Source organism: Gossypium raimondii, chromosome 5 (assembly GCF_025698545.1).
Source record: "Gossypium raimondii isolate GPD5lz chromosome 5, ASM2569854v1, whole genome shotgun sequence".
Lineage (NCBI taxonomy): Eukaryota > Viridiplantae > Streptophyta > Magnoliopsida > Malvales > Malvaceae > Gossypium > Gossypium raimondii.
Window position 1 is genome coordinate 13,702,756 of NC_068569.1, and position 17,053 is coordinate 13,719,808.

The 17,053-nt window shown below is 37.4% G+C and overlaps 3 protein-coding genes across 3 annotated transcripts; 1 reads left to right on the top strand and 2 right to left on the bottom strand.

Annotated features, from left to right (window-relative positions):
- Positions 1-2,041: 2,041 nt before the first annotated feature.
- Positions 2,042-4,750, bottom strand: LOC105768231 (uncharacterized). The gene is made up of 2 exons (XM_012588050.2): positions 2,920-4,750; positions 2,042-2,765 (listed from the first exon to the last, which is right to left on the bottom strand). Exons 1-2 carry the CDS (start codon positions 3,500-3,502, stop codon positions 2,131-2,133), a joined length of 1,218 nt encoding a protein of 405 aa, XP_012443504.1. The 5' UTR covers positions 3,503-4,750; the 3' UTR covers positions 2,042-2,130.
- A 148-nt stretch (positions 4,751-4,898) lies between these two features.
- On the bottom strand, positions 4,899-6,135 carry LOC105768233 (oxygen-evolving enhancer protein 3, chloroplastic). The gene is made up of 3 exons (XM_012588055.2): positions 5,768-6,135; positions 5,300-5,595; positions 4,899-5,117 (listed from the first exon to the last, which is right to left on the bottom strand). Exons 1-3 carry the CDS (start codon positions 6,066-6,068, stop codon positions 5,019-5,021), a joined length of 696 nt encoding a protein of 231 aa, XP_012443509.1. The 5' UTR covers positions 6,069-6,135; the 3' UTR covers positions 4,899-5,018.
- An 82-nt stretch (positions 6,136-6,217) lies between these two features.
- LOC105768228 (kinesin-like protein KIN-14C) lies at positions 6,218-11,741 on the top strand. Its single transcript, XM_012588047.2, has 17 exons — positions 6,218-6,797; positions 6,891-7,130; positions 7,214-7,358; positions 7,432-7,541; positions 7,628-7,747; positions 7,829-8,032; positions 8,397-8,606; positions 8,684-8,758; positions 8,872-9,018; positions 9,092-9,227; positions 9,316-9,425; positions 9,754-9,915; positions 9,993-10,213; positions 10,578-10,659; positions 10,756-10,860; positions 10,941-11,045; positions 11,285-11,741. Exons 1-17 carry the CDS (start codon positions 6,753-6,755, stop codon positions 11,462-11,464), a joined length of 2,397 nt encoding a protein of 798 aa, XP_012443501.1. The 5' UTR covers positions 6,218-6,752; the 3' UTR covers positions 11,465-11,741.
- The last annotated feature ends 5,312 nt before the right edge of the window (positions 11,742-17,053 follow it).

Here is a 17,053-nt window from a genome sequence, read left to right on the forward strand (position 1 = left end):
TGATCACTTATCACTTGTCCCTGATCAGATAAGTGTAGCTAGGCTACCACTTATCACTTTGTCACTTGATCAGATAAGTGTAGCTAAAGCTATCACTTATCACTTTGTTACTTGATCAGATAAGTGTAGTTAAAGCTACCACTTATCACTTTGTCACTTGATCAGCTAAGTGTAGCTAAAGCTATCACTTATCACTTTGTTACTTGATCATATAAGTGTAGCTAAAGCTACCACTTATCACTTTGTCACTTGATCAGAAGTACTCAAATCCGGCGATCTGCTCAATTTGATCATTTATTCAATTTTCACATTTTTATTTTATTCTCATTTCAACAATAAATATATATTTCATCATACATTATATAATTCAGGAAATTAGCATTTAATCATTAAATTTCAGCCATATGAACTTACCTGGGTCGATTTGCTGAATTTGTAAAAGTTCAGGGACTAATCAGCTACTTTTTCTTTTCCTAGACTTGCTTCGGGTTCTCGATCTAAAATGCAAATTTATTCATTCATCAGCATCTAATTCTATTCTAATTCATTTCACAATTTATGCCCTTTAATTTTCGAAATTACACTTTTACCCCAAAATTTACAGTTTTTACAATTTGGTCCCTACTCAATTAACCTCTCAATTGACCTAATTTTTCTCAATTAACACCTTTTTCAACTATTTTAGACTACTACATAGCCTTTTATATTCAAAACCGAAACACCAAACCTTAATTCCCAACTTTTTCACAATTAGGTCCCTAAAATCAATTTCTATCAAAATTACTTAATAAAATCATCATATAACAAAATTTAAGCTTTAATTCCATGTTGATTCATCATAAAAATCCAGCACTCATCAATGGTAACTTTCAAAATCAGCCATGAAATCAAAAACTAATGAAATAATTAGTTGGACCTGATTGTAAAAGTATCAAAATCACAAAAATTAGAAGAAATAATCAAAAATTAAACTTACATGATTCAAATATATGAAAAACCAGCTTGTTTCAGACCTCCTATGGCGTTTTTGCTGATAAATTGTGAAGAAATCTCTAGATTTTTCACTTTTGTCTTTGTTTTTTATATTTAATTTGTTAAGTTCCCAATTTTGCCCCTGCTTCTCCTTACTTTCTGCTGATTTTTCTTACCCAACCGTCCAGCCCATATACTTTGGGCCTAATTGCCTTTTAAATCCATCCTCATTAGTCACTTAAGCTATTTAATCACATTTTAACAAATTTTACACTATTTTCAATTTAGTCCTTTTTAGTTAATTGACTATCCAAACATTAAAATTTTCTAACGAAACTTTAATACCAACTCATTGACACTCTATAAATGTTTCTAAAAATATTTATGGCTCGATTTATGAGTTTGAGGTTTCGATACCTCATTTTTGTTTCTAATTATTTTAATATTTATTCGTAGTACACTATTCACTATTTCAAAAATTTCCTAACTTCACATTTAACTTATACTCACTAAATTAATAATATTTTCTACTATTTGTCAGATTTAGTGATCTCGAATCACCATTTCGACATCACTAAAAATTCAAAGCTATTACAAAGTTATCTTCTATAAAGACTTTTTTAAATAATTGGTTTTAAATAATATTTTTTTATCCAAGAAAGTAAGTGTACTTTGTAAGTTTAATATTTACTTCTTTTAGTAACTATATGTTTAGTTATTTGTTTTTTATTTATTTAGTTTTTCACATAATAGTACATTATCTATGTGGAGTTGATGATTTGGAAAAAGAGTTCTACAAATTGAATTTTTATCGGTGGGTTTAACAATTCATTAACAAGTGTTAACACTAACTACTATGATTAAACACATATTGATAGTTCACGTCTCGCATTGAATATTTTCATAGTATAAGTACCATTTGAACATTTTATAAAAGTATAGATACGAAATATGAAAATATCTTTAATTAAAATAATTAATGTAATTTGCGGTTGTCCTTTATTTGAAATAAATTACTTTGAGATTTATTCTAGATAAAAACGACAAGAATTAATAACCACCTAGAAGGTTGAGAAAGGAAATAGGATCCAGTGAAAATAGACAACATGTTTGATGAGTACAACATATTCCTCTCAAAGTCAAAATTTGAGTGGTCAATCAATTTTTGCAGATGATTAATATAAAACAAGGGAGGAGAGCTCTAGGGCTTAGTGAATAGAGTTCCTCAATATTTGAATGGCAATCAGCTTTTCCAGCCACTGAATCGAAGCTTGATTGACCTTCCATTTCCCGCATTTTCTCTAAACCTTTAACAACCCTCCCTGCAATTACCCTGCACACTACCAGAGCTTTTCTTTGGGAATGCTGTTCTTTATCAAGTTCAACACTCTCCATAGCCCTTTTACTTGTGGAAGAAGTTAAAACACCCCAGCATCCGTTGGCTTCCTTCTTGCTGAAAAACCCTTGTCTTAGAATTTGACACACTTCGCATTGATCCAATGTGCAGAGGCTTGAAGTGTTTTCCATGCCAAGAGAGCATGCAACGGTTGAGCCATAGAACCTCAAAAGCTCATTCCCATCAGCTAGGCAACGTGGATGTTTCTTCGATAGTTTATTTGCCTTGAGCTTTACCATTTCTCTGTAATCTTCAAATTGCACAAGAGTTCTTTGCATGTTGTGAATCTTCAGTATCCTTTCAATTTCACCAAATTTATTTTCAGGCTCCAAAAAACTTGTTTGGCAAATTAATTCCACTATTTTCTTGGAGGAGTCTCCTTCAGAAAGTGCCGTGACTGCACATATGAGATGACTTTCAAGTTTCTCGATAACCAGAACAACATAATTTTAAAAGAACCAATAAATCACAGCATGTAAAACTAAAATTGTCATCCTAATTGACAGATGAAAAATACATATAAATGTTCATACATGAGTAATGAACTTTACCAGCATGCGTGGAGAGATGATGTGATTCTATGGCTTCCAACTTTTTAAAAATTTCACCACATTTCTGGCAAACATAACGTTGGGACTCAAAATCAAGGGATCTTCTAGGCTTGGAAGAAGAGATGCCACAGCTACTTCTCATGAGTGAAGGACCCGCAATGATCTTCCTCGACCTTCTGCTATTGTAGGCCGGTTCCATAAAACGTTCTCCAGGACCAGGTGTGCCAGGCCTAAGGGTTCCCACAAAAGTTGAACCCCCCTTGCCATCATCATTACCTGAGCACTGAGTCTTGATCTCGAGAACACATTTGGAGTCGGTGAAAACGTCTTGATGGGTTATCTGATTGATAATCTCACTGCTCGCTATAGATGTCGGGCTGCCAATTCGTGGTGCCTTGTCAGCCTGTCTCTTGCTTCCATGAATGACATCTCTCAAGTTAGATAAGGATCTTGAACACCCTGAACTACATAAACATGGGCTGTTTTTCTCAGTGCTGTCGTCGGCTGCTGGTTCCTTCACATCAGGCAACTTTGGTTTACAGTTGACTGATCTCTTGAGACTAGTTAACCAAGCTGAAGACATCTTATTCTCCCTTGCTTTGAACCCCTTTTTCTCTTCTCTACCAGTATGTTTTTTCTATGTCTCCAATCTCCATAACTCTTAAAAGTCTCACCTTTCACACCCTATGATTGCGCCATTAGAATTAAACAAGACAAGCATACATACCATCACGGAAATGCTATATTTAGTTCGCGCATATTGTTTCTGTTTTTGTGCACTATTCTCTGTGTTTGGCAATTATTTCCTTGCTTGGACCAGCCATACACATTACAAAATCTAGGCAAGGTTTCAGACAGAGAAAAATGGGAAACAAAGCTAATCTTAGGCAATAAGTTAAGAAGATTCCTAAGAAGGTACTTGCCAAATATATTCAATCAATAAGTTGCCTGGCCGTTTCTTTTTCTTCTCCTCTGATTTTCTTTTTTTAAAAATAAAATTTCCCAATTAATGAATCACTAATTATTAGAGATCCGAATCCATTATTAGGAGTATCAGACATTTCAGAGATTTTATAGTACTTATTTCCGTGAAACATGTAAAGAAACATTTGCCTTAACTCCCTGTCTTGTCTTTGAAGTCTTCACAGTTTAACTCACAGGATTTAAACTTGAGTGCCGATCAGTATTATATATATGAATGTTTTTTTGGAAAATTTTGAAGAGAAGAGTTGCATAGGGCTTTAACCTTGATTTATGAAGTCAACATATAACAATTTTGTCACCGCAACCTTGGCTTTGTTGGCTGATATTAGATACTTGATCATCTCCATTAATATCGGATGACACCAAAGTCTTTATGACTTGATGTAAAGCTCTTGTTCTTACGTGCCAAGCGTAGCATGCGGGGGCATGAATTACTGTCACGTCCAGAACAGAGAAATCAATCAGAACAAATATTAATGTTTTGTAAGTTTAGAAAGATGATTATCACTCTACCTGCTGGAAACATGTTTAAGTACGTTTTTATGCTACAATCCAAATGAATTGAAGTCGTAGTGTTCACACTTCAACATGCTAACAGAACATGATCATATTCCAATTATTAATTTTCGTTATTATCTGTTATCTAATAATAAATCAATACAACTATTAAGTGTGAAATCCATACTGTTTTGCCCTGTTTAATTGTATTTTCTTCTTCCGTATTTTTGGACATTTAAAGCTTCAAAAAGAAAGAATGAACAATAATGCCAGAGTACTTGAAAATTAGGAGATAAAATTTCAAGTAAAAGATGAAAATACTAGTATGAAAACCTTAGTTCAATAGCAGAGTAAATTAAAAACCAAGTTTGAGTATGAACCGAATCGAGCTAAACTTTGTGCATCAAATTTTTGATTTGAGCTGAGATCAACCCTAGCAACGGACCAACTCGGCTTGGTTACAGGTAAATACGTGAATGGAGATGCAATGTGCATGGTTTCTGATGCATAAAGGCTTTGATATGGTCTTATTGATAAAGCTTCCCTTTGGAAAGCATAGACATGTACAAGCTATGAACAGTGCTTTATGCTTACATCCAAAATACAACAATTTCATCTTAGCCAAGTTTGGAAATAACATCGTTTAGAGTAGATGCGGTCTCAGCATAATACTTTTCTGCTTCAGGAGTGCTCTTGATCTTGGCTGCATGGTCAAGCTTGAAGAAACAAAAGAAAATCCATATCAGAACTGACAAGGTGAACTTGATTGGACAATTCATCATTCAATGGCAAATACGAGGTATCTCAGCGTTTAATCTCCAGTTGTTGACACTATCTATAGGGCATTAGTTTGATGTAAACTATATGGCAAAAACGAAAAACAAATTTCAAAACTTACTTCGTCAATGATGTCGAAGAGCTTTTTAGTGAGTTCTTTGAGAGACTTCTTTTCATCTTTGGGCTTTGAGGAAATGACGGTGTTTAGGTCATAGCGGAGATACTCAGCCTTAAGACGGAGATCATTCTGCACATAGGGCCAAGCCTTTTTGTCAATCAAACTCTTGACACCAAGAATGTCTTTGGCTGATTCCTTTGCCCTTTGAGCTGCCTGCTCTGGAGTAAGTGGTTGGAGGTAGAACCTATTTTTGTATGGCAGATTAAGGTCTCTTGGCTCATCTGAATTCAGAGTTCCAGCTGCCAAAATGCCCCCATTTTTGTCAAATATGTAACAATTCCATTTTCAACCTACAATTTCAAGTTTTCATTTTCTTTGTAGACCATGGCCAACAGACACAAATTCAACCAAATTCCCCTCCAAACAGAACTAAATGCAAGGTGGAAAACAAAAGATAAATCGACGACTTACGCAATCCACCGGAGGGTGGGGGAGGCGGGCCGACCTTGATGCTTCTTGCATCGGCAAGCACAGCTTGAACAAAGGACCCTGTGGCCAAACCAGCAGCAGCAAGACCCAGCACGGCTCTGCGTCCTGTTTCAGGCTCGGTAGGTGCCTGTTGGGCTCTGACGGTGAAACCAGGGGTAGCCACACCCAGTCTTTTGCTGCTACCAATGTTCAAACGGTTTTGGCCACTGACCCGGAGGCTGCCTTCGAGGACAGTCTGCGAGGAGCCACGTAAGCCTGCCATGGATGCCATTGCTTGCGCCATCTTCACAACAATCTGACTTACTATCCGTTTTTGTTTTTTAACGGTGTTATTCAGGTTTGATCCAATTTTTATTTTTTTCAGTGATGTTGATTGGTTTTGGCCTTTTGCCCAGGCACCTTATCTGCCATTTTCTACTTTGGCTAACACGGATATGGCCTTAACCAATTGTTCTTAGACACGTGGTTGTCGATGATTTTGACATTCGACATGTTAGATTTCAGTGTAATGTTGACCTGCTTGTATTTTGGATCGTCGGCTCTGCAAGGAGTTTGATGCTTACGTCAGCAGTTGTTGACTCATTATCAGAGGCCCAATGTTTGAGTCCACACCTGGGTCAAGAGGATCAATATTAATGGGCTAAGCTACCCGACCCAAATGGGTCCAACTCCGAAAGACGTTAGCGTTTGTAAATTTTTTATTTTTCATTTCGTAGGGGAGGGCGCCAGATCTAATTTCAAATCAATTCAAAAAATCCACTCCCGAAGGCTCACAACGCTCTCTCTTTCGCTCTCCAAACCCTAACGTTCTAATTTGTTTCCCCAAATCCACATTCTTCAAGAGAATCAAATCGAAATTCCAATCTTCAAGTCCCTTTTCTCTGATATCAACGTCCCATACAACACTAGGATAAACTAAACGACTCTAACCAATAGCTTCAACTGAGTTTTTGACTGAGTTACAACTATGGCTTCCCGCAACCAGAACCGACCGCCTCGCAGCCCCTCCACCGTAAGCGGTTTTTCAATTTGTTTTAGTTTTATGATTTTTTTAATGATTCAATCTGTTTGTTTTAATTTTTACTGTTCTTATTATTAATTTCAGAGGAAGGAAATTGGAGATGAAAATCCGTTAGACAAACGGAGAAGGCTTGGAGCAGTAGGAAGAGGAGTAGGACCCACAGCAACAGGGCGAACCCGACGAGCTTTTTCAGCTGTTAACAATCTCCAAGACGCCACAACCGCTGCTAACGCCGAGAACGCTGAGGAATGTCATGAATTCACTAAAGAAGAAGTGGAAGCGATTTTGAATGAGAGGCCGAAAGCTAAAAAGTTCGATCTGAAGGTAAAGCTATTATTGCAATTAGTTTTTTTGTCCTTTTGTAGATTTTAATTTTGTCATTTATTTATTTTTTATTTTTGTTGTAGGCTAAATATGAGCACGCGGCTGAACATAATAAAAGGCTTAAGCTTTGTGTGAAATGGTTTCAACAATGTGATGAGAATCATGTACTTGATAAAGAGAAGCTTAAGAATTCATTAGAGTCCGCTGAGAAAAAATGCATTGATACAGGTAATTTTACTTCTTCCTAAACATTAATTTGCACTACTGCTTGATTTATGTTAATTAAAATTTGATTCTGCAGAGTTAGAGAAGAAAAACAAGGAGGAAGAATTGAATGCGGTTATTTCTGAGTTAAGGGACAGTAATGCGTCCTTACAGGAGAAGCTTTCGAAGGAAGTGTCTGAAAAGCTGGTATGATATCAATCTTAAAAATCTATTGTGCATAGATGCTCTTCTTTAATGGTTCTTTTATATATGTGTTTGGTTTTAATAACTAGGATGCTATTAACCGCCATAAAAGTGAAATTGAAGCTAGGGTTACTGCTGAAAAGTCAGTTGCTTCTTTGACAGAAGATCTTCAGAAAGCTCAGCAGGATATAGCAGCTGCGAATGAGAGGGTAGGGTAATATACATATTGAATTTGATGCTATTATTAAATTAGTGTCTACTTACAGGCTGAATTTTGTTGAATTTTGCAGGCTGCATCACTTGACAATACACACAAGCGATTACAAGAGTACATCCTGAGTCTTCAACAGTACAATTCCAAATTAATTACTGACCTTGAAACAGTCCGTGAGTCGCTCAAACGTGTAGAAAAGGAGAAATTGACAATAGTGGAGAATCTTAGCTCTCTAAGGGGCCACTGTAGTTCATTGCAAGAGCAATTAACTTTGTCAAGAGTATGGTTTTTGTTTCAGCCTGCTGTATAATTTTTCTTAGCTTATTCAGTTGTTTCTTTTGCTTCCCTTCCCCTTTTTCCCTCCATATGCTTCATTGGAGTTGTTTGACCTTATTTTAATGTTGCCATTGTTTGGTTAAGTTAGATTTTCATGATGACTAATTCTGAACTGCCAAAAGCATTTTCAGGTCTTTTGTGCAACTTTCTGTTTTATTTGTCAACCTAAGTGATGTAACCTTCGGTTTTTATAGTAGCTGGTTTGTGATATACATGTCCTCATACATGCCAACTGTTCATTTTATTCTATAGCACTTAGGTTTGCATGGAGGCAACCTGTATTATCCTTTGGTTGTTATTATTTTCAGGCTTCACAAGATGATGCTGTTAATCAAAAGGAAACATTAGTTAATGAAGTCAAATGTCTACGAGGGGAACTACAACAAGTGAGGGATGATCGTGAACACCAAGTGTCAAAAGTTCAAGCCTTATCTGCCGAAATAGTGAAGTTCAAGGAAAGTACTGGAAGATCATTTGCAGAATTAGATAACTTGACTATGAAATCAAAATCCTTGGAGGTTGGTTGACTTTCTTAATACCAAATAGTAAAATCCATTTGGGCCAGCTTTCCTAGATTGCTTTTTACCTTTTGCAGGAAACATGCTCTTCTCAGAGGGAGCAACTAAGAATACTGGAACTTCAGCTTGCAGCTGCAAACGAGAAACTAAAGGTAACAATGGCAATGCTTAAAATATAGACTTTATTTTCTTTATCTTCTTCTGCAAAAATATCATCAATCTGTCTCCTGATGTCATAGCTTTTTCTTCCTTTTCCTTTCTCCAGAGGGCTGATTTATCAGCTTCAGAAACAAGGGTGGAATATTTAGAACAAAAAAGAACCATACAAGAACTACAAGATCGATTGGCAGATATGGAACATAAACTGATTGAAGGAGAGAATTTAAGGAAAAAGCTGCACAATACTATTTTGGTACTACAAGATCGATTGCCCTCCATTTGTCGCTTGTAATTATGTGATGATACTAACTTACCTATAATTGCAGGAACTGAAAGGGAATATTCGTGTATTTTGTCGGGTACGTCCTCTATTACCGGATGATGGTGCGGCAGAAGGTGCAGTAGTCTCTTATCCTACATCAACGGAATCTCTTGGCCGTGGAATTGACTTGATACAAAATGGTATGAATTTTCTGTTCTTTCATTGCTATTCAATTTCTGTTCATGTCAAAAGCAACAGCCTTAATAAATTTTATCTCATTGTTAACAGGGCAAAAATATCCTTTCACATTTGACAAGGTTTTCAATCCTGAAGCTTCACAGCAAGATGTTTTTGTGGAGATATCCCAGTTGGTCCAGAGTGCCCTTGATGGATACAAGGTGATTTAGCTACTTTATAGTTTATACTTGTGTTTTTGTGAGTGGTGGGAAGGATTGTTTTTTCTTTTGTGTTTTTGTGAGTGGTGGGAAGGATTGTTTTTTCTTTTTCTTTCTTTTCAAAACTAAGGAAGATTTACATTTAAAGGTAGGTAATTCCTTTTGCACATACTTGTCTTCTTTGAAGCTAAATCCTGAATGTCTATTCTGATATTTGAGTTATAAAATCACTAGCAATTGTCTATGGTTGCTATTTGATCTACATTATTTGCCTCTAGATACAGAGGAAATATGCATTCACAGGCTGTTGGTGGTTTGTTTTGTTTTCCAGGTTTGTATATTTGCCTATGGACAGACAGGATCAGGTAAGACTTATACTATGATGGGAAGGCCAGAAGCCCAAGAGCAAAAAGGGTTGATACCTCGTTCGTTGGAGCAGATATTCCAAAGTAGCCAGTTACTGCAGGCACAAGGATGGAAATACAAAATGCTGGTAATTTAATTCGATTCTGGTTTCCACCTATTACATTGGTTAATCATGGTTTTAATCATCCCTTTATAAAATTTTAGGCTTCAATGTTGGAAATATACAACGAGACCATTCGTGATTTGTTATCAACCAATCGATCTATTGGTTCAGATCCAACGCGTGCAGAAAGTGCAGTTTCTGGAAAGCAGTATACAATTAAACATGATGCAAATGGTAATACACATGTCAGTGATCTGACCATTGTCGATGTTAGTACCATAACAGAGATTTCCTCTCTTTTAAGGCAGGCTGCTCAAAGCAGGTAAAATTGTTTACAATCTTGATGAATTTTTTTCCAATGTTGAACTGATTTGTCTTGCATTATGCATCTACCTTAGTTTGAGTAAGTTTCTACAGTGTTAAGTTGGAATTAAAATTGTTCCAGAAATTTCCCAAGTGAATGACTTTTTATGGAAAGACTTGGTTCTTTTAAATTACTAATCATTACAAACTATGAAATGTTTATGAATGATGAGGCAGTTAGTTTCTAGTGTAGGTAGCACAAAACTAAAAGAAAAAAAAAGACAAAAGTTTCTCTGATATATAATGCCTCATGAGTTTCTTCTTAATGACCATGTTACGGTACATTTGGATATTTAAGGGGGTTCTGTTTTTCTGTTTTCCAGGTCTGTGGGCAGGACGCAGATGAATGAACAATCGTCTAGAAGTCACATGGTTTTTACATTAAGGATATTGGGCATAAACGAGGTAAATATACTTACTTTGAGTGCGTTCTTTATGTTGAATCTCTTGATAACCCTGTTTCTTATGTATACTGACATTTCTTTGCTTTGGTTCTGTAAGGGTACTGAGCAACAAGTACAGGGTGTCTTGAATCTCATTGATCTTGCAGGAAGTGAACGATTGTCAAAGAGTGGTGCAACTGGAGATAGGTTGAAGGAGACTCAGGTGTTTACATACTACTTGATTTTTCCTTTTCATAAATTGTTCTTTAATGTTATTACGCTGACGTCTTTCAATAAAACTAGGCCATTAACAAGAGCTTATCGAGTTTGAGTGATGTCATATTTGCGTTGGCCAAAAAGGAGGATCATGTGCCTTTTAGGAATTCCAAGCTGACATATCTTCTCCAGGTAAAGTGCTCTTAAAGAACTTGTAATATTTTATACCTTCTCTTGTTGATGCTAACTCTGTTTGATGATATCATATTTGAGTTCACATTACCGTAGCGGTTCCTCCTCCTGAATGTAGCATCACTTTGACAAACATACCTTCTTTTAATACATTACATGGGGGCATAATCTCTGATAGCATTGATTTTGTTGTTGTATATCATATTTCCTTTTAAATTTGTTTCCATCCACAATTACAGCCTTGTCTTGGTGGAGATTCAAAAACCCTTATGTTTGTGAATGTATCACCGGATCCTTCTTCGGTGGGTGAGTCTCTGTGCTCCCTCCGTTTTGCTGCTAGAGTGAATGCATGTGAAATCGGAGTTCCCCGCCGTCAGATGACATTGCGAGCAGCTGATTCTCGGTTGAGCTGCGGCTGAAATGAAGTTCTGATTATTATCACATTCTTTTATAACTGTAGTCGTAACTATATTTTGTAATTCAAGTGTTATGCGTTGAATTTTTGTATCACTGTAGGGTTTCAGCTTTAGCTACTACTACTAATCATTTGTGTTTTTAGATTTATGCTGCTTCTGATAGGAAAAAAAAACGGTGCATTTTATTTGACTGTGGCACAAAAGTAACTCTTTCATTGTTGTATGATATAAAGTTCATCATTTGATGAACACAGAAACAAAGGCATTCTATGTTTTATCAGAGTTCAGTTTTAGGCTTTTGCTTTCTTACTGTTCTTCAAGTTCTAATTCGATATTTCGTCAAGTATATAAGCAGACAGGGATTTCAGAACACTGGAAGACACCTTTCTGTAAACATGCTAAAACAAGGTTTTGACAAAACTGAAACGAATTTCATGGCCACAAAAAAAAAAAAAAAACACTTCATATTTTCTCTTCTAATGAAAAAGTAACAAACTGGGGAGATATTTATTTGTGATGGACATTGTAGTTCTAGACGTCTAGAACCTTCAAGTATCTCCAAAAGAAAAGATAAACGTATTAATATTATATACAGAATAGGAATGGCAGCTAATATGACAAAAGTACGGTTTTTTACACAAATAGTATAGAAAAAAATACTGAAATATGATGTCAGAAATTTTTTTTACCAAAATAGGTTACTTTTTCATTGGAGCCTATTAGATAGGAGCCAATGAATAAAAAAATAAATTTTTTTGAATAAAATATAATTTTATACTTTTTCGGGTTAGTATATAACCCGTATAATACATAGTATTGACGCCTATCTGGGAGGCGCCAATGGTGGTGCCATACTGAGAGGCGCCAATGCTGTGATTTTTCCCTATAAATACCCCCAACATAGACATAAATTTTACTACAGAAACGGAAGAAATAAGAAGGAAGGAAGCAGAAGAAAAGAAGGAAGGAAAAGAAGAAAAAACTAGGTATTTTGGTTTTTCTTTTTAAATAGAATGTAGAGTCTTGTTAGTAATTTTATTATTTGAAAGTTATTTTGTCATGTTATTAATTTTGTTAGCTTCTGAATGAAAAATTTTGCATTAAATTTTTATGTAATTTGTTTACATTTTGAAATTCTTTTTACGATCTAGTATTGAAAATAGAGAATCGTTTTTTGTATGCGTTTATTTCGATGAAGAAATTTTGACAACAATTGTGGGATGTATATTTGAATGTCGCAAACAAGTAGCAATGAGATTTGATAGAAATATCTCGTTTGATGATATGAAGGAAAAAATTAGTGAAAAAATTTATAGGCGTTGTGGGAGAAGGATATCAAAAGTTTTCTACAAGTTTCCAGTTTCAACAGATCCAATAAAATTTACCGAAATGGAACTTATAGACGATGAAGACGTGGAGACAATGGTCGCTCTTTATTGTGGGACTGAGAGTAACAAAAATGTACCGATTCAGTTATTTGCTGAGTTAGTCAGTGTGGAGGCAACTGAAGATCCCACTCCATTAGGTGAAGAAGGTGGAGTTAAAGCGCCGTGTATGGTGGTTCCGGTATCGTATGTTGATAGCCAATCACCTATACATGGGATAAATATTGATCTTAATGCTGCAACCGAGATTGATGTGGTTGGTGATGATGTATACTATAGTAGTGATCCTGTTGATTACGAAGTGAATAGTGAGAGTGATCCCGACGCAAACGAGGTCCCGGATTATATTGATGACGAAGGCGTGAATGAGGATGTAAACGTTAATGCGTCTTCAGTCGGAAACCAGATTCGTCGTATTGTGATACACAATAATCCTGGGGCACACATGTCTCGGATAGACCCCGATGCGGCACGGGCAGCTAAGTTTTCGGAGTACCCTGAAATACCACATGCTTACCGAATGGGTGTATATTCTGATCCAGATGAGTTACGCGTGGGCCAGAGATTTGAAAGTAAGGAAGAATGCATGTTTGCGATTAAGCGGTATAGCATGAATATATCAGTAGATTACAAAGTCATCGAGTCTAAACCAACATTATATATTGGAGAGTGTTGGAGGTCGGCAGAAGGCTGCAATTGGCGGATACGAACTGCATTTATACAGAAGTCGCAGATGTGAGAGATACGAAAATTTGTTGGGCCCCACACATGCACTTCAACACGTATGATAGAAGATCATCGAAAACTTGACTCCAAAACTATCTGTATATGCATCATGCCAATAGTGAAAGACATGCCGACCATTAAAGTTTGATCGATTCTTTGAAATACAAGCACGATTCCAGTATCGAGTATCATACCGGAAGGCATGGATAGTTAAACAGATGGCAATGGAGCAATTGTACGGAGATTTCAATGCATCGTACAATGAATTACAGGGATGGATAGCCGCCATGAGGGAACACATGCCGGGGACTGTAATTGAGTTGCAGACACGATCTTATTACGGGCCAAATGACCAACTACAATCGAGAAAAAGAATTTTCCATCGGATGTTCTGGACTTTTGATCAATGTGTGCGCGCATTTCTCCACTGCAAACCATTTGTGCAAGTAAATGGAACCTGGCTATATGGAAAATACACACAGATCTTACTTCTTGCGGTTGTTCAAGACGGCAACAGGAACGTACTCCCGATAGCATTTGCCATCGTCGATAAAGAGAACATGGAATCGTGAGAGTTCTTTCTTACCAACCTGCGGAGGTATGTGATTAGCAATGATAATATTTGCATCATTTCCGATAGAGGGAAATGATTAATTGCAGCCATTAGCCATTCTGGTGTACCGTAGAGATCTGCATTCTTGATCCGCACATCGCGCTAACTTCCAAAGAGATTATAAGAATGCGATCGGAAGAGACAAGTTGTGAGAATGGGTAAAGAATTACCTTATCTTTTAAATATAAGTTTTAATGTTTTAGAGTAATACTGTAACTTAAATTTTTTTAATACATATGCAGCGTACGAGCTAGAGCCACACATTTTTCGCCAAAGAATGGCCCGGCTTGAGAGTGACATGGAGGGTCAAACCAACACATCTTTCCGGCAGTGGCTGGGTACCATGGAGCCGTGGCAATGGGCTCAATGTTTTGACGAGGGCTTTCGTTATGGTCAAATGACTACAAACTTAGTGGAGGGGATCAACGCTGTGTTATTAAAAACACGACATCTTTCAATTTCATCTGTCATCTCGGTAACCTTCTACAGGTTGGCTACCTTGATACCAAGAATGAGTCAGCAACAAGTGAACCAGATGGAGGCGAGATATGTCTTTGTCGAAGGCATTAGAGATGCAATGGTTGTAAACCGTCGAATGGCGAGGTCGATGACAGTAGAATTATATTCACGACATAATGAAACGTTTCGAGTTACAGAGACCATCGGTTGTCGACCCAGTATACCACCTAGGTCCTACGGAGTTGATCTCCGAAATAGACGGTGCGATTGCAGGAGGTTTCAAACACTTCATTTTCCATGTGCACACGTCGTGGCAGCTTGTGCTAAAGTTGGATTCAATGTAGAACAATTTATCGATGAAGTGTACACCATCGAACGCACGTTGCGTGTATGAGAAAACGAGTTCCCCGTGCTTCCTGACCTATCTACTTGGGAGGTACCTCCGACGACGTTCGAGCTAGTCCCAGACATAAGGTTGCGTAGAAACCTGAAAGGTCATCCGCAATCATCCAGAATCCATAACAAAATGGACATTAGGTAAAAATCTGACTGGAATTTGTGTAGCGTATGCAGATTACCCAGTCACAATCGGAGTAAATGCTCTCTCCGAAACTACCATGTTGGACAATCATCTCAATCGAGTAGAAATTGATATGTACTTCATTACATAAATATGGTTTGAATCATAAAATTGTCTACAATTTGTTGCAGTTATGGAGACATTTTTAAACCATTATAATTTTATTTAGATAAGAACTATCATTACATAAATATGAGGTTGTTTATTACAAAAACCCCTAAAATTGATGGTTTGATGGTGTGGTTCTAGGGGTATATTTTTGTGGAGCTCGACGCTCACGTTGTGGGCGATTACGGTTATCAACATTCTCCTCAACAGTATGTTGGGGTGTGTGAAACATAGATGAATAATCATATGGCTCAAATGCCATCGATGAACTTGATCCGGGATGAGAGGAGTACGATGGCGGATATTGGCTGGAAGGAGCGGAGTACTGAGGTGGATACGAGGCCACGAAATAGTCATCGCCCCCTAATTCTGGATGATAAGAACTATCCCTAGAATGTAGTTCTGGCTCTGGCTCTGGTGCATGATACAGATCTCGAAGGTGTTGCGTAATTCGTGTCGTATGCGGAGGGACTACAATCGACCGCCCACCAAATGTAAATGGTTTCCGTCTCACAAGACCATCAGATATACTCTAACGAGGGCTGCAAATCCGGAGCACGATCCATCTGAGGTACCCTCTCGAACCGGTTGTTCCATATCGTAATATATTCTTCGTGCTCTTCTTCCCAATTATCTCCATACCTCCCCTTCTTGCTCATCCCATGGATCTCCCCCAATTGTACTAGCAGTGTCGGGATATACTGTATGCAACCGAACTGCCGGAGTACTCGATTGCCATGATACCACTCCACTACGTTAAAATTGATAATGGGTGCGCTAATGCACCATAGGTTTGAGTGGACGTGGGCAGATGATGGCATAACTGCCATAATTTTCGGAGCAGAATACGACATCTAAATGAACTGCACAGTTAATAACGTTGTTATATTAGCGCGGGTTGAGTGAGATAAAATAATAAAATTAAGTTTATATTTGAAAAACTTACCCCCTCTCTAGCATGATTCTCAATCATTAGATGATATATCAGAATCGTCGGTGACCTCTCGATACCCAGATTAGTACTCCACCTACGAAAACAAATTGTTAGAATAATATAATATAATATAATATAAAAAAGTCAACTAATTATTATAATGAGTAAAAATTCATCACATATTAACGAGTGGAAATACATATGATTGATGACTAATGGATGCCAAGAATGGCATCCGGTAAAGTGCCCACGATCTATGCAGATGAGGCATCCGCCTATGTCAACCGCAGAAGGATTTGTTGTCCGACAAAGTTCGCGATACAGAATGGCTAAAACTGCGGACCCCCAACTGTATGAACGAGTGTTATGCGAATTGGATAATAAGGGTAAATACATCAAGTGGACCTTACTACCGTTTGCATCCGGCATGAGTACACCCCCTATAAGGTGCATAATGTAAGCTCGAACAGCCTGCATCACCACCCATTCATTAGCAGTACTTGGCAAATGCTCAAAATTGGTATGTAGCCATGAAAATCTCAAACTGGTAAATTTCCCCTGACTTGGCGAGCGTCAAAGTAATTCATTGCAAAGGGTAGCCGGCCTAGAGATTGAACTTACGCCCGTGACCGCATTCCCGTCTATGGGAAGCCCGACCTGTACTGCAACATCCTCTAGAGTGACGGTACACTCTCCGCACGGCAAATGAAATGTGTGGGTCTCCGGACGCCATCGCTCGACTAAAGCGGAAATCAAGTCGTATCACAGATCAAAAGTCCGAATCAAT